Below are 26,923 nucleotides of genomic sequence, written 5' to 3'. Positions count from 1 at the left end.
AATTTTATTTTTCACAAAAGAATTTGTTGCAACGCCTCAAAACAAAATGTGAAAAAAACATGAAGGGGTCTGAAGTCTTAGCGAATGCGTTGTACATTTAAATGTACTACCATTATTACCACTGACCTTTGGGTCAGCATAAGTGAATTTTTTTTCAAAGGGGTTAATCCAGGAATAGAAAAGTGTGAAAAAAGTAGGCACCCAATCTAAAGTATGCCATGCAAACATGGGGAGACATTGATTATAATGGGGTCCATTCTTTTGAAAGTCTTGCGTGCGATTTTAGACAGACACTGCGATGGGGGTCTCTGAAAAGAGACTCTGACACAGATCCCACCAGTGTTAAAGGGGTTTTCCCATGAACATAACCATATTTAGATTAATAAAGAATTAAAAGTTAAACATATCTTTAAATATAAATAATGAAAACTTTCAGTTTTAAAGATTTTCTCTAATCGACTCAGTAGTGACAATCTCTTGTCTTGTTCGGTTGCAAACATATACAGCCTCCAAGTAATGAAGAATGCACTCAAAATTATGTATTTTATTCTTTAGATCACATCAACTTATCACACAGAACTAGGCCTAGACTTAGATTAATAAAACAGCCATGGTGCTGAACACAAGACACTCTGACCCACAGACTTAATCATAGAGGTCCCCAGCTCCTTCTCTCTTCTCTGGTGACTTACACATTACCTCTTTACATTACTTCTGTATGTTTGCCTTCCTAGACCTCCGCATGGCTTCCGTTCTTATTACTGGTTCTTAGCATGAATACCCTCTCATACATAGACATCAGCATTAGAGATGGGCGAACAGTGAAATATTCGAGATTCGATATTCGTTTCGAGTAGAGCCTCAATATTCGACTACTCGATCGAATATCAAATCCCATTATAGTCTATGAGAAAAAATGCTCGTTTCAGGGGAAACCACTATTCGACTAAAGGAGAGTCACCAAGTCCATGAGTAGCAGGAGGAGAGTGTTTAGGAGGCGCGCTGTGCAGTTAAAGCGCACGGACCCCATAGACTATAATGCTTTAACTGCACAGCGCTTGCAGTTGCGCTGATAAAAAGTAAGCTCCCTTGTAACCGCAAGCTGCCAGCTCTCCCGACTAGAAAAGACGAGCCTGCAGCAAATCAACGCTGGTTCTGCAGCAGGCTCGTCCTTGCTAGTCGGGAGAGCTGGCAGCTTACTGTTACGAGGGAGCTGACTTTTTTGTCATGGGAATGCATTGACCAGTGTTGATTGGCCAGTGTACAGCATTCGGCCAATCAACGCTGGTTCTGCCGGAGGCTCGTTTGTGAGGAGGCGGAGTCTAAGATCGGACCACAATGGAGACTATGTGGTCCAAGCTTAGACTCCGCCTACTCACAGACGAGCCGCTGGCAGAACCAGCATTGATTGGCCGAATGCTGTACACTGGCCAGTCAACGCTGGTCAATGCATTCCTATGTGGAAAAAGTCAGCTCCCTCATAACAGCAAGCTGCCAGCTCTCCTGACTAGCAAGGACGAGCCTGTTGCAGAACCAGCATTGATTTTCCGAATGCTATACACTGTATAGCATTCAGCCAATCAACGCTGGTTCTGAATCGAATATATACTGCGAATAGCTAGTAGTATTCGATCGAGTACGAATATTTCGTATACCGTAGTATTCGATTGAATACCTATTCGATCGAATACTACTCGCTCATCTCTAATCAGCCTAGCTTTGTTTTTCATTTTTTCTCTTTCACTGCTTTCATTGACGCTATTTTCTGCCACTTCATAAAGTCTAAACTTTTAAAATCTGTTGGGGAACACCCTAAGGATGTCCATGATGGGATGATGCTGTCCCTTTTGTGGTATTTTTCCTGTGATTGACCAAGCAGCAGATTTTGGGACTATTATGCTTTCATCTCCGATTGCAAATTCCAATGTTCAGTAGTCAGACATTGAGAATGACATGGACTCTCCATCCCAGTGTGATGCTGGATACGTTTCTCCTCTGATGTCCACTGTAAATCTTTTGCTTGCGGCACTTAAGTGTTTTAGCAGGGGGGTTGTCTGCTTGTATAGAATAATAGGAAGAAAATTGGTCCATATGTAAACTATACACATGGACCATAGTTTATTTTGTTAGTTGCAGAAACTGTAGACTTCTGTCACTGGTCACCTACTGGCACTGTCAAGAGTGCACACATTGTACGCATTACTCTTCCGGCACCCTCACCCTTCTCCAGTGAGTTTATGTGGTTTGAGATAGCCCATGTAGTGTCAGGTATAGGGCAAGCTGAATTTCATCTTGCCCATGGCTTCTGTAATGATGTCATTCATTGAAGGAGTCAAATACTGGTTGGACAATGGACCTGGAAACTTCTATTTAAAAAAAAACCACAAGTGGTTTTTGCAAAAACCGTATCAAAAACCACGCCAAAAAACCACGTCGTGTTTTTTCCATCTCCCTTTGACTTTAATGGGTTTTTCCAAACCACCTGAAGATTGGTCGTGTCACTTTTTTTTCCCCGCTAGCTGATAAAAACTGGTAGTGGAAAAAAACTGGTAGTGACTCCCAATGAAATTAATGGGAGGTGTCTTTTCAGGCAGGTTTTGAGGCAGATTCTGTGTCAAAATCTGCCTGTTAAAAACTCTCTGTGAACAGACCCTTAAAAGAAGTCCTTCATCCCGATGCCCCTCAAATATAGTAATATATTAGGAACAGAAATAAACCTTTTGTAGTCACAAACGATGAATCAAAGCAGAGATAACCATGTTTTCATATGCAAATCAATCTGCAAGTGCACTGGAGGCGGGGCTGACTTGCCAAATCTGCTTACAGAGAGCTCTAATGCCGACAAAGGCAGAAAATGCACAACTATAAGAGTGTTATTGGGCAGTGATTCCAAAGGAGAGCCAAAGCACTTAAAGGGAATCTATCATCGGGAAAAGTCACTTTTAGCTAAACACATACTTGCATAGCATTTAGGAAGGCTATTCCACACCTACATTTTGTATGTAAATTGCCTCAGTAGTTTTTGAATAAGTGTTTTTATTCATATGCTAATTAGCCTTCTCTGTGCATTTCAGAAGTCTCATCGTGCACCCTCTCTGCTATTTTCTATGTGTATGTACAGCAGAGGCTGCTGTGCTGATGACTCATCTCTATGCTCTCATACACAGACACTTCCAGGGTGCATGGTGGAGACTAATTAGCATGTGAATAAAAATGGACTTATTCAGAAACCACTGAGGCAATTTACATACAAAAGGTATGTGTGGAATAGCCTTTCTAAAGGCTATGCAAGGATGTGCTTAGCTAAAAATGACTTTTCCCAATGATAGAGCCCCTTTAAAGCTGTCTGCAAGTATATATAGTAAATCAAGAAGTCATGAAGCAATGCAGATTATTTAATCTGGATTGCTTTGTCAATTTGTGACCACCCCTATTAATGACTGTTTCATGGCACAGATATTACTTTTATTAAGCACCCTTTAAGCTATATGCACATTTCACTTCTAGTAGGTGCACTATTGTTTCATAGTGAAACATCCGTCTCCCCTCTGCTGTTACCTGCCCGCTAAAAATAATTGCTTCAAATGTTAAAAAAAATAAATACAATTTTCCCATTTTCACCCTGTATCAGTGAATGGCTGCCCCAGAACTTGCTGTTGTTGTTGTTGAAATGTCATTGCCCTGCTCTGACGACAAGAAGTGGGAGACAACCGAGTGCCACATTTAAAGGGATAGTGTAATAGACATTGTTTTTGACACTTACACCAGGTCTATTCTTATAGGGATTGGGAAACCCTTTTAAATAATATATGCGTCATCCATACTGCTTACAGCAAAACCAAGGATTTTTCATCCAATATTAAATCTGTAACCTAAGTAGTTATTTTTGCCAGTATCTTACACCAATGAGAATATGATTCACTTGTCTAAACTGGGAACATTGAACATTTGGATTCCTTAAATATCCGAAACATCATAGTAGTTTTTTTTTTTTTTTTAAGCGGAACTTTCTAAAAATACTTCCCAAACCTCCAACATGTTCACAGTGCAGTAAAGTGGTCCCATTCACAGCTAAAGCCGGTGTGGTCACTAATAACAGGTTTCTGGATATTTCTACTGGTGGTTTCTGCTTGTCCTTAAATCACTTTCCTCAGAAACAGTCAGCCACTGAGTGCACTTGGCTGAAAAATGGAGGAGGCAGAGAGGATCTACTGCCGAATTTAGCTAGGACTGCATACAGCAAGGCAACACCCACTAAGGAGTGACTGACGCCATCCTGCCAGCAGGTGAACCAGCACAGGTCAGGAAATGGCCATCTGATGCCCAAAAATAGCAGCACTTCTCTCCTTGGCAGTACAAGGAAATATTCCTGGTGCATGGCATTTTTGAGCTAAAAGAAAGCCCAAACTGATATAAGAATTGATCGAATGTGTAAATTTAACTTCTATAACCTGTGCAGACTGGAATCAGACTTTACAAGGCTTCATAATTATGATACTGCATCATTTTTATGTAGTGATTGATATGGAACTGCCTTATTTTATGGGATTCTGGTGAGTTCATGCATTTATACCGCCTACAAAATGGATGTTTTCACTGGATTCAATATTTCCGTTATATTAATGATAATGAAAGTATTCCACAAAAAATGAATGCATAAAAATATTGTAATGATGGAGATCTGTAGGCAGATTAATGTGAATATCACCAGATTAATATCAATAAATAGTAATATCCTTTTAGAAGGTATCCCAATAATTAATTCACTAGAAAAGATAGAACTGTGCGGAACAATAAGGAGCTCCTCATGGATGAGACGGGAATATATAGCAAGTGATTTTCCCATCCTCTTATTTGAATGGTGCAGAGCCATTTGTGATGGTGTCTGTTGGGTAGGAGGAATTATCTCATACGTGTGATTCTGGACCGAAATGTAATTCACTTTATTTAGAAATGTTGCTGTTTTCTGTCTGAAAAACTCTCTAAAATTCCCGCTACTAAGGTGACTACCTTCTAGCTAATTTGTTTTCTCTGTGCACTGGACTAAACATTCTGCAAAGCTCATAGCTGACGTCAGAAAAGTCTTGTATTTGTATTTGATCACAGATGGATTATTATTCACAGCTTTCCTGACACTGCTCATAAATTGCACTTTTCCTGTGCTAGGGATAATTTTTCTGCCTCTTGCCTACATCCCTGTATCTGCTATATTATGGTCACTTGGGCTATTTATTCCCTATTTTAGGCTAAGACCCCATGTTGCGGAAGTGCAACTTTTTTGTTGCAGTTTTTTGAGCCAAAACCAGAAGTGGATTGAGCAGAAGGGAGAAGTATAACAGCTTCCAAGAATGGCTACAAAAGGAATGCCTTTTGTAGCCATTCTTGGCTTTGGCTCAAAAACAGCAACAAATTCTGCAACAAAAGAAGCTGCGTTTCCACAACGTGGGACCTTAGCCTTACAGTTACTCTTGGCAGAATGTAAAACCAGTATTAGTAGTAATGGATAAGGGAAGGGGGGCAGAATTATCCTTATTGTACATGCCCACAACCTGCAAGAGAATTGTAAAAGGTGCTACAACAGTGATGGGGTTATTAGCAACAGATCAAACTGATAGGACATTGTGTATGAATGTTTATACCATATAGAACTTCCACTTTTCATGAAAACTCAGTTACCTGTTAGTCTTATGCCATATGAATAAAATACCAATTTATTTCACAGGACTGTACACACTGACTTCCACCTAAAATACTTTTAGTACCAGCAAACACACATTCATACAATGTAGGTATGTTGTATAGAAACCCAATGAACCTATCCACATTCAATATTATTATATTGTTGCAAGAAAATGAAAGTGAACCCATTGGATTTACCTGGAATACTGTGCATGGATGGCTATGAGAATATAATTCAAGCCACAATTCCAGACAAATACATCTAGGTAAACTAATAACACACAAATAGTTGTACTATTCATGTCTTTTATTTAGCATATTAGTAGAAATCCCTAGTGCAAGGATTTCTCCAAGAGTTAACTGGCAAAAGGTATTTCAAGTAAAGTAGCACTCCGGGGATATTTCTCCATGTTTAGCCCTTTAGGGTAAGTTCAGATGGGTTTTTTTGGTTCGGAACCTGAGGCAGCCTCCGCCTCAGGTTCCAGACCAAAAACTGGGTAGCCGCGACTGAAAGCCGGTGCGACTCCCCATAGAAATGAATGGGCTGCTGTGCATTCCAAAAGCAGCCCATTCATTTCTATGGGGAGTGCATGTATGCCGACTCCCATAGAAAGCAATGGGATCTATTTTAAACTCTGCTGATTCGGAAAGTTTACACGTCAGAATCAGCGAGCGTATACTCCGTGTGAAGGAGCCCTTAAGCTGTTCTTCAATCTGACTGCTTTGCTTACATTATACCTATCTGCCATTAGCCTCACACACAGAGGGGAAGGGACGGGTGGAGTAGGATAGATTTATTTATTGACTTATTCTGTGTATTATCAGCTTCTCACCTAACTTAGTAGTGTTAAAAAATAGAGATGAGCGAACACTGTTCGGATCAGCCGTTCCGAACAGCACGCTCCCATAGAAATGAATGGAAGCACCTGGTACAGCGACCGGCCGCCGGCAAAGTGTACGTGCCAGGTGCTTCCATTCATTTCTATGGGAGTGTGCTGTTCGGAACGGCTGATCCGAACAGTGTTCGCTCATCTCTATTAAAAAAGCAAAGAATAGTAGAGTGTAAGTATTAGGCTTAAGGCCCCACGGCCCAGAACTGCCGTGCTAAAGCGCTCCAAGAACAACCGCGGCGTGAATGCATTGCAGTTCTTCCCACAGCGCTTTGAACAGAAAGTTCACTGAGTTTTCCTCCGCGGACTTTCTGTTACAATTATATCTATGAGAAAGCCGATGGCGTTTCCGTAGATATAATTGACATGCTTCCATTTTCAAAACCGCAACGTTTTTGGAAATTGCAGCGTTTCCGTGCTGCGATTTTTTTTCCCACAAAGTGGGTATGGGATTCGCATGAATCCCATCCACTTTGCAAGTACTGTAAAATGCCACGATTTTTACCACAGCGGCCATATCACTGCATTTCCGGCCCATGGGGCCCCGGTCTTAGTGTCTTTTCTAATCTCACTCCTCTCTTCATAGACTAATATGAAGAAGGTAACTGCCTAAAAAGTGGAGAAAGCATTTCTTCAATAAGATATTACAAAGTTTCTAATTTTCACCTGTACTATTAATGAAACGTTTTTTAGAATTGGAGGTATGCTTTAAAAATAAAATGATTGATTATCTAAGTTACATAATATAATTATTGGTATCAGTAATTAGATGCATAGTTTGCATATTTTCTTTCATAGAAATTCAATCACTGCTAGTTAGAGCTTGTTCATACTACAGACAATGGAGAGGAGTGTGAAGCATACGTCCGCTTCAGATTCCTCCACTCAGGTGAATGGGTCTACTCTTCAGGGAGTCTTGAGTTGTGGACCGAGTCAGCTGTGGAATCCACAACAAGGTGGAGCAGGAGGCTTATTTTTTGGTGTCCTGCTGAGATCTCTGCTACCCATTGAAAACAATGGGAGACAGAATCAGGGTGGAATCTACCACTGGTTTCGGGACAGAAACCACCTCAAAACAAATGGCCGATTCTGCCATGTGAACGGGGCTCTAGGAGTTGGAGCAGGAGTCTGAATCAGGCTGTGGAAAAATAGAGGAATTGCAGTCAGTGGTTTGTCTTCCAACTCTGCTATGCACATTAAATAAAGGCACAAATCCTAGTTATTGACTAATCCGATCTGAGATATGTTCTAAAGATACATCATCCTGAACAAGGCAACAACATTTCTAAAGACCTAAATGTACATCAGTCCATGGTTCCTCAAGTTATCTACCAAAGGAAAAATCAGGATTGATGCTGGATAGGAAACAGTATTAGAACGGCGAAAGACCTACAGAAGATTCTACAAACTAGAAATACCTTTATTACTATGTATTAGGGTGCATTCACACTACGTAACGCCGGGCGTGTATGAGAGCCGTACACGCCGGCGTTACAGCAGAGCCGTACACGCCGGCGTTACAGCAGACTGCCGAGCCAGCAGAGCCATGGAGAGGTAAGTAACAGTGTACTTTATGTTGGTATTCCCTCTTGGTCTCCGATTATTATACTCTGGGGTCTGAAAAGACCCCAGACTATAATAATTGTTCATGGGTGTTCACAATGGGGCATAATACTTTGTGCAGGGGCCACTATGGGACATAATTGTATGTGCAGGGGCCACTATGGGACATAATTGTATGTGCAGGGGCCACTATGGGGCATAATACTATGTGCTGGGGCCACTATGGGGTATAATACTGTGTGCAGGGGCCACTATGGGGCATAATAGAGCACACAGGAATGTGGGTGGGGGGGAGGTCAGGGTCTTCGACGTTGGTCAGGAGGGAGGGCCCCATTTCAAACATTTGCCACAAGGCACCACCATTCCTAATTACACCACTGCTTGCGGTTGTATTTGTATGTTGGATGACGGACAATTGTCAAATTTAATATAAATTTCAATAGTCAAAGTGTGTGTTGTGATCATGGTATGTTTGTATGGAGTAGTTGTTTTCTTGTTGTTCTCATCTTACTGTGGGATTGTGTAAATTGCCGCTTTACTAAATCACAATGTTTTCGGTGTCTAACTGCATATTTGTATCTTTGTAATAAATCGTTTTAGTTACAAGTTGCTATGGAAAGAATTGATATCCGACTTCTCCTGATGGTGCAATTAAAACCTGTGACTAGAAACGGTAGCTGTGACTTGTAGGGGTCTGTTCATGCTGAGCTAATGCCTTAATTTTAGTCTGTGAACCAGCAAAGCTCACTACTAGAGATGAGCGAGTACTGTTTGGATCAGCCGATCCGAACAGCACGCACCATAGAAATGAAGCACCTGGTACTTCCGCTTTGACGCCGGCCGGCCGCTTAACCCCCCGCGTGCCGGCTACGTCCATTCATTTCTATGCGAGCGTGCTGTTCGGATCGGCTGATCCGAACAGTACTCGCTCATCTCTACTCACTACGCTTATGCTGAATGTATGCATCAGGTTCATTCAACTGGCATAACCCAAAACAGAGCCCTTATGGCATATGCCAAGCTGGTATACATTTTATGTGGAGGCATACGCTAAAAAAAATTGTGTTTTTTTTTCAATTGGCTTTTATTGCCAATGTACTGGGGTCTCCAATGGAATATATACCTCCAACGGAATACAATAACTTGTGAATACAGGACCCAAATGCAATGATTAATCTCATAAAGTAAGATTGATGGTTCTCCTTTTTCGCATACGTTTTTCCGCAATTCCTAGAGGAGTATGCGTGGCTAATAAGTTCACTATGCTGAAACAGCAGTCTCTTCAATTAGAGAAAGTACCCTTCCGGACCCACATCAATTGCCTCTCACCTAGCCAACCAGTACCCTGCTATGCACTGGTGGGGGGCAAACTGGGCAATTGCTCAGGGCCCCTGTCTCCAAAGGGGCCTCCAGGATTCAGTGGCTTCAATGCGGGATGCACCACTGCTGTATCAGCGTGCTGTGCTTTGTTGTGCATGCCAATACTGCTTAATCCTATTGCACAGCAGGGAGCTGAAAAGTCCCTGCTCTGCCCTAGAGGACCTCCAGTGTGAACCAAGCCTTATATACCAATAGTTCAGGCCATTAATATGGACATTAGATTGGACCTGTGCGTAGATACAATATATTTCTAAAATTGTATATTGCTTATTCCATGGAAACTGTAACAGAGAAAGTAAGTTATCACTGAGTCACATATACATATAAGATTTGTTTGACCTCCACTGCTCCATCAAGGACTCTCTGGCTGAGCATAGATATGTCCTGTATTACCTTCTCATATGTCCTGAGATATTCCAAGACACTTTGGAGAAAAAAAAATGCAGAGTAATGCAAGTGTTTTTTTTTTCTTGTGACACTTGGGATCTCATGAACCAAGAGAAAAGGTAAGGAAGGACACATCTATAGATGTCATGTTGTGCATGCTCTATCCTCGGCAGCCACTTCCTTGCAGTGTCTTAATGCTTTTTTCTTCAGTGTCTTTATGCAGTGTACACAAAGAGAATTAAATATATTTCTTCTAGGGCTGGTTGGTTTCATTGAATTGTTACCCTTTGCATACTTGACTTCCTTTTCTTCCTTTCCATCCTTAAGTGGCGTCATCACTGACATTCTGCTGTGTCAGTTTGTTTTGGTTGAACATTTTACATAAGATATTTCAGCAGATGTCATCTAATACAGTTGTTGTACTGCTTAGCTGGTAACCTTGGGGCTAATATACAGTATTGCAGTGTAAGTTTGTAGCCGGGATAAGTGGAGGTGATGATGACCCAGGAGTGACATTTCATCTCCTGACAACCTTTGTCTCCCCCCTCCCCTCCTTTCTGCTCTCTTTCTCTCCAGTCTGACACCTCATGCACCCTTTATAGCCTATTGCACACAGTCCTGACTCCGTCCAGCGAGCATCGGTTACATTGTATAAACTGAGTTGAAAAAAAAAATAAAAATAAAAGATGCTGGAGGCATAGAAATGATGAGAGGAAGAGGTGGCAGAGATGGAGGGGGAGCTGTGGGCGGTCCTCAGATTAGCAATTTCCCCCCTGACATCACGGCCCAAATAAGGAGCTTTGAAATAAACGTGTGTTATTTTCTTTCATGCTTTCCTCTTGACACTGAAGATTCACTGCAGGCAGAACAGACACAGGCAGGGAGCAGGTGAGACGAGCTACTTCTACATTTCACTTAGAAATGTCATTTGCCGCTTTAAGAAGGGTTAACCCAGCAGGATCCCAGCAGACAGCATCTTTAAATGAAGGCGCTGTGTGAGTTAAGACGGTAGAGGGGAGGGGAGACTGCTGAGGATCCCCCATCTGCTGCAGAATAAGGGAGACGGGGCTAGTGGGGAGTACAGAGTTTTTTTGTGGTCCAGTGACACTACTATAGATTAGTCACTCTATCGGCAGCATGTGACCAGGCTCTGTCCTTCGCTTCTTACACTTCGCCTTCTTCATTGTACCTTTTGTTTATCATTTCCCTTTGTTTTCTTACGTCCGTCTTTTACCCATGTTCTCACATTTAGTCTTTTGATCCGATTCTACTTTTTCAGCGTTAAAGCGCATTTTGGGTTTTTGATTTTGAAGGACTTTTAACAGTATTTGTGGCGCCTTTTTTTCTGTGACCTCATCACTTAAAATATATATGGTCCATTATATCAATGTAAGGTGCAGAATAGCTGAATACGGATTTATGCCTATAATGATAAATATATATAATAGATTAATATATATTAATGCGCTGTGTTCAGCTCTTTTTCTCAGTCTTGTAATATCTAGTCAAGGATATTTTTTACCTCTTTTTCTGCCTGGTTTACCTATTTTATTAACCATGCTGGGTGTCTGATCCAGTTGTGTTACACGTGTATGTTTATATTGTTCGTTCCATTTTGCCATGCTTTTTTTTTTCTTGTATTACAGTCCATATGTAGTAAGTTAGAGTAGAAATATGTGATTGTGAGCTCTTGAGAACAGAGCAACCCTGTGTGCTTTAAAAAGAGGGAGGTGTTCTTGGGAGGGACCCTCTGTAGGGCTCTGTCCTGGGATGAGAAGCGCGCTTGTTATTTCACCAATTTACAGCTGCGTTGGGACCAGTAGCTTGAGTCAGGATATAGGGAAAGCTCCGGCCTCCCCCCTCCCATGTTATATACACACTACTCAAGTGAAAGGTGCCTGCTTTTAAACAGCTGTGTTGACTTTTTATTGTTGGTGCAAGTAGACCACCTTACCCATGAAATAGGGATTGGTATGGGGACTGTCAGTATAATGCCTTTCCATATATGCACTTAAATAATTTATAGTCCATAGAAATATTTGTATATCATTTATATTGCCGGTGCTTTATGTGTAATTGTTTCTTAAACTGGTTTTGAAACAATTTACATTTGCACATGAAACTTCCTGGCAGGATGTGGTGTCTTGTGCCATGTGATAAACTTGCCGAAGTTATCAATTCCAAAGACAAAAACTGAAACTATGGCACTCAAAAGGACTGGTGCAAGAATTTGTTTTCTTCTTGTTTCCTAGAATTGATGTCATTTGTCTGTGCCGTGAATCAGTCACGGATCAGTTACTGTTCTGACGCAGAGCCATAGACTGTTCGTATGGATAGCATGGGTTATATAAGACCTGTGCATGTCTATATAAGATGATCCAACCCAAATTCCAATGAAGTTGGGACGTTGTGTAAAATATAAAGACAGAGTATGATGATTTGTAAATCCTTTTCAACCTATGTTCAAATGAGTACACTGCAAAGACAAGATATTTAATGTTAAAATTGATAAACTTTATAGTTTTTTTTTGCAAATATTCACTCATTTTTTAATTTGATGCCTGTAACACATTCCATAACAGCTGGGCCAGGGGCCTCTTTACCACCGTGTTACATCACCTTTCCTTGTAACAACACTGGGAACTGAAGACGCTAGTTATTGGAGCTTTGTAGGTGGAATTCTTTCCCATTCTTGCTTGATGTACAACTTCAGTTGCTCACAGTCCAGGGTCTCCTTTGTCGTATTTTGCACTTCATAATGTGCCCCACATTTTCAATGGGAGACCGGTCTGGACTGCAGGCTGGCCGGTCTAGTACCCGCACACTTTTACTACAAAGCCACACTGTTGTAACACATGCATTGTCTTGCTGACATAAGCAGGGACGTCCCTGAAAAAGCCGTGGCTTGGATGACAGCAGTCCTTTTCCTCTTTGGCCCGGAGGACACGACGTCCATGATTTCCAAAACAATTTGAAATGTAGACTGGCCAGACCACAAGACATTTTTCCACTTTGCGTCAGTCCAACTCAGATGAGCTCGGGCCTAGAGAAGCTGGCGACGTTTCTGGATATTGTTGATTATATAGCTTTCATTCTGCACAGTAGAGTTTTAACTTGCACTTGTAGATGTAGCGACAAACTGTGTTCACTGACAATAGTTTTCTGAAGTGTTCCTGAGCCCTTGTGGTAATATCTGTTACAGAATGATGTTGGTCTTTAATGCAGTGTCTTCTGAGAGATAGAAGGTCATGGGTATTCAATGTTGGTTTTCCACCTTGCCACTGAAATTCCTAAATTCCTTGCAGTTGTACTTTGTGAAACGTTGTTCTTAAACTGTTGGACTATTTGCTCATGCAGTTGTTCTCAAAGTGGTGAACCTCGCCTCGTCCTTGCTTGTGAAGGACTAAGCCTTTCGGGGATGTTCCTTTTATACCCGATCATGGCACTCACCTATTTCCAATTGACTTGTTCATTTCCAGTACTGTTTTGGTTTGGTTTTGTTACTGGCTATTGACACAATACAACGTATTCACAGATTTTCTTCTAGATTTCGAATACAAGTGGAGGTTTTCTTAGACAGTGAATTAACACAATTGGATAGTGTTCCACCTTTTCCAGTAGAAGTGGTCACAGACTACTCCTTCCGTTCAAAGACGTAATATAAAACCTACTATGTTCTGACAGCGCTGTTCAGTTTATAGAAAAAGAATGCACATATTTGTCATGCTTTGATACTAAAAAGGTTTTCAAACTTATGACAAAAATCTGGAAAACTCACAATTCTCAAGAAAGTCATTCAATCATGTAACATTAAGATTTTTCCTAAAACCCGTGGACCCCATTATAGTCTATAGCAGGGGTGGGCAATTAATTTTCCCATGGGGCCACATGAGAGATTATAACGGTTCTAGAGGGCCATGCGCGCCATGGCAAATTTAGCTCCACCCACTTCTATGCTGACTCTGCCCATTCTCAATCATCTTTCCATGTGCCCCCACAAAGTATAATCCTCTTAAAGTCACCTGTACATTATATGTCCCCACATTATAATGTTCCCCTCCAAATGTCCCACAGTATTAAGTCCCTCTCCTGGTGCCCCAGTATAAACTAGCAGAAACTAGAGGGGACATTAAACTGGGGCAGCTGGAGGGGGACTTTAAACAGTGGGGATAGTTGGAGGGGGAGATTAAACTAGGGGCAACTAGAGGCAGCCATGTCCCACTCCAGCTACCCCCCATGGTTTAAAATCCTCCTCCAGCTGCCCCAGTTTAATATCACCCTCCATTTGCCCCCTAGTTTAATGTCCCCCCTCCATGTGCATTCAGTTTAACTGCCCCCCCTACATCTGCCCCTAGTTCCCCCTCTTGCTCACACATGCTGTCTCTTCACCCTTTATCATCCAGCATCTCCCATTGCCAGCAGCTTGCAGAAAGCACAGTCCTGTGTGGCTCCGACCACTAACGAGTCATAGCCTATCCTGGTGATAGGCTGTGATGACATCATCACAGGTCCTTGAACGAACTGCCACAAGCGATGCGGGCCAGATAGAAGTAGTTAGAGGGCCGGATGTGGCCCGCGGGCCGTACATTGCCCAGGTCTGGTCTATAGGGTCCACGGGTTTCCTAAAGTCACCGTTTTTTTTTTTTTATTTGGCTCAGGTTTCCAAACGGAAATCCTTGCCCAGATGGGAAGCCTGAGGCTGCTTTCATGCTAACTATCTGTTCTGAGGACTATAAAACAACAGACATTTATACATCCAAGTGTATTTCCATGTGACGTTTGAGTCTGATCTGCGTGCTGTGTGCCATCCATGTATCATCCGTTTTTTGTGTCTGCAATATAAAAAAATGCTGTCTTCTTTATTTTTCAGCATCACCTTTTCTGTGAAAGTGGACAGCACGTGGATTATCTTTTTATTTTCAGGCTCCTAGACTTGAATGGCTGAGACAAGGAGACAAAATAGATTTTTTTCTCTCTGTCCGTAAAAAACAATGAATGTTTGAATGGCTCGATTCACTTTAATGGGTCCATGAGCCTTTTTTTTTTTTCATAGATAGAACATGGACAGAAAAGTAGTTAGTGTGAAAGGGCCCTAAATCATGAGAAAAGGCATGATGTTTTTCTTCCTCCATTAAACTTTACAGCTGGCATTGTATATTTGGGCAAGCGGCATCTTTCACCCAGTTTCATTCATTGGATTACCAGATGGTGAAAATGTAATTCATCCATCTAAAGAATACAGTTCTTGTGCTCTAGGGTACAGTAGTAATCTGCTTTACTTGGTTGGAACTTGAATGTTAAATGTGAAAATTGTGATCGGTCCTTCCTGTTGGGTGGATTTCTCCTTTAACAACACTTAGGCTGGTTGCAGATGACCGTGCTGCAACCAGCCTGCCGTGAATTAAAAGCATGGGTTGCACAAGGGGGACATGGGAATGTCCTTGTGTGCCGGCCGTTTTTCCATGGCTCCTTTCGTTAAAGAGGACCTTTCATGGATTTGGGCACAAACAGTTCTATATACTGCTGGAAAGCCGACAGTGCGCTGAATTCAGCGCACTGTCGGCTTTCACGATCTGTGCCCCGGGTGAAGAGCTAGCGGTCCTGGTACCGTAGCTCTTCACAGTCAGAAGGACGTACCTGACAGACTGTCAGAAACGCCCTTCTGACTGATTGTGTACCGGGACTGCTAGCTCTTCACCTGGGACACAGATCGTGAAAGCCGACAGTGCGCTGAATTAAGCACACTGTCGGCTTTCCAGCAGTATATAGAACTGCCTTTGCCCCAAACTATGAAAGGTCCTCTTTAAATGAATAGGAGCCACAGAAGCACAGGCCATAAAATTGGACAGGAATAGGACCTGTCATATTTGATGCAGCTCGAACTGATGGCCCGCACATGGAACCGTGAAAATCACTGTTGTGTGTACGAGCCCATACAAAAGAATGGGTCAGTGTGCTATCCGTGAAATACACCACGGCCATTTGCAAGGGGACTTCAAGTTGATAGTGGCAAATTTGATGAAATAAACTTGAAAAGGAGGTGTCCTGTGATTATGATGTACTGCAAGTCACAAAACTCATATACAGTACCACAGTTTTTTTGTGTGTGTATGACTCTCTCTTTGACTTTAACACTGGGGTCACTGCACTGCAGGCATGGTGTTTAAAACCTGCAATGTGAGTCACTTGCGGCTGCAGAAGGGGAAGAGTTTTTCCTTACATGTAATCCACTATGTGTCTACTCTAGATAGCAGCAGCAGGTTGACTGCCACTGAGTTTTCAGCGACTTACCTCCCCATGAGTTCCCAGCATAAGGGAGTTGTCTGGCATTTTTTCTTTTTTTTTTTTTTTACCTCGTATATACCCCTATGTTTCCTGGGTTCCTCGTTGGCCTCTAATTCTGGGTCCCTCTTGATAAGTAAGATATGACCGCTCAAACTATCATTGGCTGCAATATTGACTTGCCCTAGCCTGTGATTTCCTGATTATCATGGATATAGATATATAATATGGACATGGATATAGATATTTCCTTGTTTCAGTCTCTTGCTGCAGTAATATGTAAAAGCGATTTGTTTTCTACTAGTTTCTCACTAACCCCCCCCCTCCCAAACTGCCAGTGTTCTGTGCATGAGCTACTCTATCCCATCATGCCCTCTTTATGCACTGTATTCACATGATCGAATTGTTTGGCTGTGATTGTCCATAACAAAATAGTACATCCCTTTTTCATGGATCGGATGAGCGGGTCTATTCAGATGAATGGGTCTGCATAAATGTGATTCATAAAAAAAACAAATCCGCTCACGTTCACGTGTGGTGGATTTCCTTTTCTCTATCCCAGTATAGGAACATCAAAACTGAATGGATCCATTAAATGATGGACAACAATATATCCTGGATAGAGCATTGTTCTTCTTTCCCCTCATTGATAAACTCCTTTAAACCAATATGGCTCCAAGGCTTGGTTGTTTACCAATAAGAAATCTATTGCTTATCCTGAGGATATGTTCTGGTGGTCCCTAGAGCCGTCTTTGCCTCTGGTCACATTAGCCAAATCTCATACATGCTAGCATCACTGCTGGGCTGCATCAGTCATATGAACGTGTGTCAACACTCCAGAAAAATAAAGGCTGGCAGGGAGCACCAACGGAATCAGCAATAAAATATATCTAGCACTCTGCTTCTTGTATTTTTCTTTTAAAACATAACTTTTATTGGATCATCAAGATCTTAGATTAAAAATTGGAAACAAAATCCATGGTGTACAGGCAGGGAAAGGAAGCCTACGCGTTTCGGAGAATACTCTCCTTAGTCATGGCTCATGGCTCCCTGCCAGCCTTTATTTTTCTGGAGTGTTGACACAAGTTCACATGACCGATGCAGCCCAGCAGTGATACTAGCATGTACGAGATGTGACCAGAAGCAAAGAAGGCTCTAGGGACCACCAGAACATATCCTCAGGATAAGCAAATCAAACAAGCAAGTTTGTGCTTTTTTAAAATTAGTAACATTTCCTGTGGTTATTGAATTCCTTACTACACTAGGTCCCTCTCACTCAGCCCCCCTCCTCTCTCACTCCATTCCACCCACCCCCATTTCTCTAGCTAAGGTATTCTGCCCACTACTAGTCCCTTCCCATGTCTCCCTAGCTAAGCTATCCTGCCCTTTTCTAGCCCCTCCCCTTGTCTTACTAGCTAAGCGATCCCGTCCATTCTTAGCCCCTCACACCTTCCCCCAGTCTCCCTAGCTAAGCTATTTCGCCCACTACTAGCAGAGAGGAAGAGGGGAGGAGCTGGGGTGGGAACTAATGGTGATGTTCTATTTCAGAAAGGCGAAAGGGAACGTCATCAGATTATCAGAAAGTATCCCTGGGGTGGTCACATGACCGCTCCAGAGATATGGGTAATTATAGCATTATTTTTTTTTAAATTGAAGTAAATTAGATTCCACATACATAAAACATATTTAATATTGCAATACAACCATGTGCATGCACGTATCACTGTCGGTGTGCAAAGATATATACCGTGATGATTAGTTTATCTTAAGTGTTTACATCAATCTTTTTAAGCAATGGATAAAAGTTATGTTTTATATATTGGGAATTTACCTTACTACATATATTTTGACTCTGGTAGACGAATACGATCGCACTAAGGACTATTGTGAATAATGAACAGATATCACTGTATATCAATACGTATCAATGCACATTTATATGACAGTCTACAGATAACCTTTAGTCTATAGATAACCATAACCTTTAGAAAGATAATTCAGAAATGGCTGAATCGAGTAGTCAGGTTTACAGGGGAGTTTTATTGTTTGAAACCATACTCTGCGTGCGTTTTCCATTCTAACAACGTTATGGTATATATCATATTATTGTGATCAGTACAGGTCCAACTTCTGGGTCTCCTGCCAGTCTCAATAACAAACTGGCTTCTTCCCTTCAGCTTTCCATCTGCACAGTGGTATTTTTCACATTATATGGTGCAGAGAAATGAGAAATGAAATGGATCTTTGTTGCAGATTCCTGGGCGCGACTGGTTAAAGGCACTGTGAAGAAGCTGTAGCGCTTAAATGTGTCTTTTTTCAGTCAAGTTTTTAGTTATACATATTTTTAAAGACATTTTTTTCACATTTACCGGTATCATATTATCTGTATTTAAAAAAAAATCCTAATATTCCTGCAGTTTTGACTCTAGTCACTAAGCCAAATAATGTGCTGACGATTCCTGTTTTCCATAGGAGGTTTCAATGTAGCCCTCTAATACCTAGGATCACAGCTATTGTGTATATGTAGGTAAGACACATAATCCACCAGTCACAATAGGTGAATTTACAGTTTATCTACTCCTCTCTTTGCAATGACCTCTACCCAGGTCACAGAGAATAGCTAGAAAAATCTCCCATAGAAGTCCATGGAGTCTGCTCCAAAGCATTGTGTCTATGGCCCATGGTCATCTAATATCTGTGTCATTGAGTCTAATGCAGTGGTTCTTAACCAGGGTTTAATCGAACCCTAGGCTATATGCACGGTTCATTTTGTGTACCAGTAAAAAAAACATATACCTATGTCTTGAATTTGGAAAAAAATCATATTTGATTTATCACTAAAGAAGGGTTCGGTGAATGTGCATATGAAACTGGTGGGTTTGGTACCTCAAACAAGGTTAATCACTGGTCTAATGTGTATGGAAGTGACCTTAGAATGTTTCAGCTTTCATATTTTCAGTAGCCCATTGTGTACATGCTGGTATATAGATTTCTACTTCTATCATCAATCTAATACAGTCTTTTCCTATTACACCCAATGCTGTATTCATGGATTAAATCACTTGATTAGCTCTTAATGTTTTTTTTTTTTCTATCGGTAAGGCTGGTCTTACATGACCGCATTGAATGTACGGTCCGCAAGTTGCCGTTGCCAACACTAGTTGCTGATCGGCAACATAGACTCTGCAGACATCCGTGTCCTGCTGCACTTGCCCATAGAGTTCTATGGGCGAGTCCGTACAGTGCCGCAATTCACTGCCATTACGGACATGTTGTATAAATTGCGGACCACAGTTGCGGCCCATCCGCACCACGGATAAAATATTCGGTGGCGTAAGAGGCCGCATTGAATATAATGTGTCCTGCATATGGTCTGCAATTGAAAACCCTCAATTGCGGACCATTTGCGGACTTGCATTACAGCTATGTAAGACCAGCCTTACTGGTTTTATAATTTTATAAGCCTACATTGTCCTCCCATATCTTACTGCTCTGCTCGCTTCACATGATACCATTTTAAAGGGAGGAAACTCAATATAAATCCAGCCACAAGGCTTTGTAGGGGACATTTTGGAGAGCACCAGTATACCTTTAGTACCTTTTAATAGTAGATGCTCAGTTTCCTTGAAATATTTGTTGTTAGAAATATATGCAAATAGCGCACGTCATGTCCAGCTGCATATCTTAAGGAAATGGTTCACCTATTGGACTGTTTAAAAGTATGCTGGTGTTCTGCATAATGTACCCTACAGTGCACCATGGCTGGCCTTTCTCTGTTTTTCTTATGTATCCTAGCCTGGACAGTATTCACTTTATTTCATCATTTGATAGTTTAAAGCTGTGATAAAAGATACAAAGCAGAAAAACTATTTTATTTAAATGTTTTCTTTAAGTATAATTGATTTCCTAATATTAAATATTACAAACATTCCTGTTTTTTTTCCTTATGCAGTTCTGCAGTACAACCATCAAGTTCCCTTTAAGACCCAAGAAAACCTTGAAATTTACCAAGCAAATCTTTCCTGGTGGACGGCAAGACATGACTGACTATAAGAAGAGCCAAAACTTCTATGGAGATTACTGGAACATTATTTGTACTCTTTCTACAGATTGTACTTTTATTTAAATAACTGGCCATGGAAAACAAATGTTGATTCTGAAGGCTAAGCTTTGTGATAGTAGGAACTTTATGACCAAATACCTTAAGCCAATGTTTTGTTAACAAAGCTTTTCCCTCAAAGGTGCAATGAAGATTGTTTTCTTATTTTATCATGGTTAGTAAATACTACAACACAGGACTTTGCAAAAATTACACTTGGAGCCTCTGGTGTAGGTGATGGAGCCAGAGAAAGGCCAGAAGAGCACAAGGAAGTCGGAGGAAGGTGTAAGGAAAAGGCCAAACAAAGGAGAGGAAGCGCAAGCCACAGTATCTTCAGCAGAAAACGTTACAGTTAGTGGTCAGGAAGAACTTTTACCACACACACACTTCCCAGGCTCTCTGAAGATAGCAAGAGAGGGTCCACCTAGAAGAGTGGGAAGACCTTGCAAACCAAAAGTTTCATTGCTTGAGCAACTTCACGTTTCAAAATCACAGCCTTCTTCACCAGCATTTATGGCTCCCCGTGTGGATACAGAGCATGGTGATGAGGGCCAAGTTTGGCAAGTTTTAGACCCAATACAGTCAGGTCCGTCCAGGTCTTTTTCTTCGTCTTCATCACATGTCAGGCTTGGTCGTCCCACAGAAGACCTTACACAGAAAGCTTACGTCCAACGGCCATCTCAGGTTTCTGTAAAGCAAGCAGATGAACCTCCTAAAAAGGAGAAGAAGCCCCAAAAGCCAGGCAAATATATTTGCCAGTATTGCAGCCGACCATGTGCCAAGCCAAGTGTTCTACAAAAGCATATCAGATCTCATACTGGGGAGCGGCCATATCCCTGTGTCCCTTGTGGGTTTTCATTCAAGACAAAAAGCAATCTGTATAAGCATAGGAAGTCTCATGCTCACAGGATTAAAGCAGGACTGGCATCAGAAATTAGTGTAGAGACATATCCATCCAACCTAGAGATGGAAAGGCTTGGAGGAGAAGAAGTTGATGACCCATCAGAAGGTGAAAGCACAGACTCTGAGGATGAGACAAGCACAATGTCAAACCTAGTGGAATTGTCTCCACAACCAAAACATCACTTGTCAACAGGTGATACTAAAGTTGTGTCTAGACACCAAGGTACAGCCCCTGAACACTTTTCCTTGTCCAAACAACACATATCCCATACCTCCGAGGAAAGTGTAACATTCACTGAACCTTCATCTGATCTTGTGCAGAAATCAGAAGATACTCACAGTATAAAGCAAAAGCTGGCACTTAGGTTAAGTGAAAGAAAAAAAGCCAGTGAGGAGCAAACTTTTCTCAGCCCAGGAAGTAAAGGAAGCACTGAGTCTGGTTATTTTTCACGTTCAGAAAGTGCAGAACAGCAAATAAGTCCTCCCAATACCAATGCTAAGTCGTATGCTGAAATTATTCTGGGTAAATGTGGAAGGATAGGGCAAAGAACCTCAATGTTAGCCAGTCCTCCTCTTGTAGGTGCTGTAGAGGAAAAAACAGCTATGGCATCAATGTCTGTACCTAGGACACAGGTAATTGAGCATATTACCAAACTCATTACAATTAATGAGGCTGTAGTGGATACTAGCGAGATTGACAGTGTTAAACCAAGGAGAAGCTCATTATCTAGGAGAAGCAGCATCGAGTCTCCTAAAGGAACTCTGTATCGAGAAACTTTCCAGTTTGATGTGAAATCACAGGGTTCCATTGCCCAATTAGATACTAAGTCCTTATCTGAAAAGACAAAAGCTGAACATTCATTCTCTTCCCTTCAGCAGTCCCACGGTGCCACAGACACAGTGCCTCTTCTTCGAAGCCACTCAATGCCTTCCTCAGCTTCCACTGCAAGTTCTCCACATCTATTTAGAGCTAGTTATTCATTTGATGATCGAATTGTGGATTCAGAAGCTTTGAGCCACAGTCATATGTTCTCTTCACACCCACGCCTGCTAAAAAGACAACCAGCAATAGAGCTACCTTTAGGAATGGATTACTCTTTAGAAGAAGGTAGTTTACCAGGAAAAGACACTTCTGTGAAAATATCTGAAGAAATGGAAGGGAAAGAAATTGAAATCCCTAAAAAGACAAAAAAAGGGGGAAGGGTAAAGGGTTTGACTTATGAATGTAATATTTGTGGTGCTCGATACAAGAAAAGGGGTAACTATGAAACTCACAAGAAATACTACTGCTCGGAACTACAGGTTTTAAAACCTCCATCTGTAACCTCTCAAAGTTCTGTGGAAAACAGAAAAGAACTTTCAGAACAGGAAACGTGGCCTCAGGTGTTTAGTTACAAGTTAGGACCAAGTCTAGAATTATCTACCTTGAGAAAACGACGGAAAGAGAAGAGTCTCGGAGATGACGAAGAGCCCCAAATGGCTGATTGGTCTGAGTATTCTACTTCTGGCACCGCATTAGAATCACACTTTGCCACTTCCACTACATCCTTGAGTTTGTCCACTGATGCCACTAAGCAGTTTGGTGTTCGAAGTGAATCTACATCCTTATCAGAAGTGGAGAGTAAAGAGAAGACTACAATCTCTAAGGAAATCTCTGTCATCCAGCATACTAGCTCGTTTGAAAAATCTGAATCTATTGAAAAAAAGAGTAGTTTTGATGAGGATGATTTGACTCCAGCACAAATGTCTGTAAGACCTCATACTCAGTCATCTCATCCTTTACAGCCTAAGTTAGTTCGTCAGCACAACATTCAGGTACCAGAAATCTTAGTGACTGAAGAACCAGATAAGCCAGAGCCTGACATTGAAGATCCCCCCAAAGAACAAGAGAAAGTAGAAGAGTTCCAATGGCCACAAAGGAGTCAAACGCTTGCACAGCTCCCTGCTGAAAAGCTCCCACCAAAAAAGAAGAGGTTACGCTTAGCAGAAATGGCACAGTCTTCTGGAGACTCGAGCTTTGAATCAATGTCTCTTACCCGTAGTCCCAGTCAGGACAGCAGTCTTTCTCATGCCTCTAGTCATTCTGTCTCTTTTGATAGAGAAGAAGGATCTAAATCCGAAGTATTAGGTCAGTCATTAGAGGGCACCAGTAAGGTACTTGGACATCATATGCTCACTGTCCCTTCCCACCATCACCATATGAGAGAAATGAGGAGATCTGCATCTGAACAGACACCAAATATATCTCACATGCCACCGGTTTCAGAGAATCGAAGCAAATCTTTTGACTATGGTAATTTATCATCTTCAACAACAACATCAATGCCAACAGCTCAGGAGCGAAGGAAGTGCTTCTCTCTTCGACAGACTTCTTTAACCAGACATATTGAAATTGAACCTGAGCTTTTGCCACGTGAGTGGAAGGAATCGGAAAAACCATCTACTTCAAACCAAGCACTAGGCACGGATTCTCATGAACACTCTTCTAGAATATCTCCTAAAGAGCAGCAAACTTCGTCTTCCCAACCAAAGCAAAACACCATTCATTCTTTGACCGATGAAACAGAAAAGAGCTATTTGTCACAACAGTCATCAATATTTCCAATACAGCCATTATTACATTTGCCCCAGCGTGGTTCAGAACTGTTACCTTCTCAAATTATGTGCAATATGGCTGCTCCATTTTCTCTACAACCAATTACTCATTCTATATTTCATACTCCACCAATTCCATTACAGCCTGCTCTCTTGCATCCAGAACATGTTCAAATACCCCAGCATTTATCCTCTCATGCCCTAGACATTCCTGTTAGACCTCACTCTCCATTTCTACACTTGCCTTACTCAGCATCCTCTTCATTGCCCCATACATTCTTTATGCCTATACAACCACAATTTGCTCTTCCAGTGTCTGCACAAGTTGGTTGCCATTATCCACAGATAAAATCGGAGATCTCCCCTCCCTTGTCCAAAGATTATTTTTCTGAGAGCATCCATCCTCAGTCTCACAGCCCATTGGCTTTAGAACCTTCTGCACAAGTGACCCTTTCACATTCAGAACCCGTTGTATCATTAGTCGTTCCAGTTAGAATTCAGACACATATGCCATCTTTTGGTAATGCTATGTACACCACACTGTCCCAAATGCTTGTTACACCACCACCATGCAGTCCATCCTCCCTTGCTTTACATAAAATTGGTGATGGGCGTTCTAAGAGTTATCATGGCATTGACCTGACTTGTATCCTACCAAAACATGAAACTGTAATGAGTGAAATACCTTATTTACGTGTGCCATTTCCAAAGACTGACCCAAGCAGTTACATTCCACTGTCTTCTTCTGTTGAGAGCGTTCTGGGATTTGATGGTAGTTCATCAACTGTTGGGGGCAGTAAGCGTATGTTATCCCCTGCTGGCAGCTTAGAGTTAACAATGGAGACCCAGCAGCAGAAAAGAGTAAAAGAAGAAGATGATCCAGAAGAGAGGGATCAAAAGCCTTTGCTGAAGGCACACTCAATGTTGAGTCAAAGCAGATCAACAAATATAACTGTTCTTGTTTCCACTCCAGAAAACAGATCAGAGTTGCTAACACCACCACCACCTCCGGCTGTTCTGGAACCTTTAACAGTACTAGAAAGGCATAAAATCCAGTTAGCACCATCTACTTTGGGTGCGTCACAGTTAGAGGAAGAAACAATAAAAAAAGATGATACCATAAAAGTTAAAGAAGAGAAAGATGAAAAAGCTTTGATTGTTCCTACTTCATCCGGTACTCCACAAAGCCATGCAGCTGGTTCCCAAGAGGAAGCAGAGGCTAAAAATGTTCCAACATTTCCAACTCTACACACAACTACTAATGTCAGTTGGTGCTACCTGAACTATGTCAAGCCAAATCACATGCAGCAAAATGACCGAAGGGCTTCTGTATATTCTAGCTGGTGTATTAGCTTATATAACCCAAATCTTCCTGGAGTTTCAACCAGGGTGGCATTATCTCTATTGAGGTCCAAGCAGAAAATTAGTTCAGAAATTTATACCACTGCTAATGCTCCACAGCCTGAGTCAAACTTGGCACCCTCCCGAACTCGGAAACCTAAAATGACAGAGGTAAGTGTTGCCCATTTTGCTTTAAACTTTTTTGCCATGTAATTGTATTCATTTTCTAGTTTCTTTCTTTGTGTATGGATTACTACGTAGTTACGATAGCTAGTATTTCAATGACTAGTATACCAATAACCAACTTTCTTCAAACTTCCTGGCCCATGATCGGTTCATGCAGTTGTTGTTAGATGACAATTTATGCTGCAAAACTCCCATTGCTTGAGATTTAGTACTGGAAATGACAAGTGCTTTATAAGATTTATTTGCACATGGTCAGCAGTAACATAGATGCACAAATTTGAGCTTTACGTCTAGGTAAAATAAGAAGAAATTAGGAATAAACAATGTAGCCAGTTATGTACTAATATGTTTAGTTCTTAATGTCTTTGGCCTGGTTCACATCTGCGTTCGATATTCCATTCGGGGAGTTTGCTCGGTAACCCCTAATGGAATACCGAACTTATTAAAAAGAGGTTAGCAAAGAAACCTCTCGAACCCCATAGACTATAATGGGAGCTGTGTGTTTTCCACGCGGTGTCTGCAAGAATCATGCGGAGAATGAAAAATGTTGCAGTATCGTCTCTCCGCATGATTCATGTATAAAACACACTGGCCCCATTATAGTCTATGGAGTCGTCGTGGTTTCATAGCTAACTTTTTAATGCATTCGGTATTCCGTTCTGGGGTATCCCCAAGCAGACACCCCGAACGGAATATCAAACGCAGATGTGAGCCAGGCCTTTGCCGTGCTGTCACATGAATACAATGTCTTTTAGCATCACAGACAAACTATCCCATATATTGGGAGTATTTTAGCCAATGTGGTTTAGCAGTGCTAGTTATGGTGTCTAATTTTAACAATTACAGTCTTATCTGATAACAATCCTATAGCTTTCTGTGGGGTAAGATAAAGATAACACCACAGAATTACATGAGCAACCACAGATTTGTGGTATCAAGTGCATTGAACATGTTTGTAAAGGCATACGTATTTATCATTCTTCGTGTTAAGGTCACTGGTCACTACTTTTCTGTGGATTGAAAATCTCTATGGTCAGCACTTGTGGGAAAATACTAGAGAAACGTATACACACTTGTTTCTGGGAACGGTGGTGGAAGATTACTGCTATGATTGCAGAATCTTACATAGTTGGTGGTCCCGCTATGTAAAATAAGGAGAAAATACTGCTAATACTGCTAATACTGCTAAATAACTCAACTTGTTCAACTTCTCTATTGTTATGTCTACTATATTATTACTGCTGCTACTTACATACGGTGCACACTATTGCCTATAATGCATATACATCCTCTTGACATTGTTCATATTTTATCACATAGTGCTCTTTATTACTGTATTTTCTTCCAAAGATACATCCAATAAATAATTAATTGAAGGGGTAAATTAAAATAGTACCACACCTGTCCACAGGTTGTGTGTGATATTGCAACTTAACTTAAAATACCAAAAAAAACCAACCCATATAAGCTTATAGACGGTGACCTAACTAAAGTGCTGTTATAGGTGTTCTTGTAGCAGTGTTACATAGACCGTTACCAAGAACACAGTGAGCAAGGAGCGTAGTGCCCTGCATGTAGCCAATGCTGAAAGCTGTGTACTCTGGAAAACAGCCAACCC

At 41.4% G+C, this 26,923-nt stretch overlaps 1 protein-coding gene across 2 annotated transcripts in view; it reads left to right on the top strand.

The window, feature by feature from the left end:
• The window catches only part of HIVEP3 (HIVEP zinc finger 3), a 111,081-nt gene that overhangs the window by 56,564 nt on the left and 27,594 nt on the right, over window positions 1-26,923 (top strand). For both annotated transcript variants that reach the window (XM_075264462.1, XM_075264463.1), the window contains one exon: window positions 20,134-25,290. In XM_075264462.1, the coding sequence (XP_075120563.1) occupies window positions 20,518-25,290 (4,773 nt within the window). In that variant the 5' untranslated portion in view covers window positions 20,134-20,517. The remainder of the gene's footprint in view (window positions 1-20,133; window positions 25,291-26,923) is intronic.

The sequence above is a fragment of the Leptodactylus fuscus genome, chromosome 2 (assembly GCF_031893055.1).
Source record: "Leptodactylus fuscus isolate aLepFus1 chromosome 2, aLepFus1.hap2, whole genome shotgun sequence".
In the NCBI taxonomy this organism is placed as follows: Eukaryota; Metazoa; Chordata; class Amphibia; order Anura; family Leptodactylidae; genus Leptodactylus; species Leptodactylus fuscus.
The sequence above is the reverse complement of the archived record's forward strand: the minus strand, read 5'-3'. Positions and strand labels throughout refer to the sequence as shown.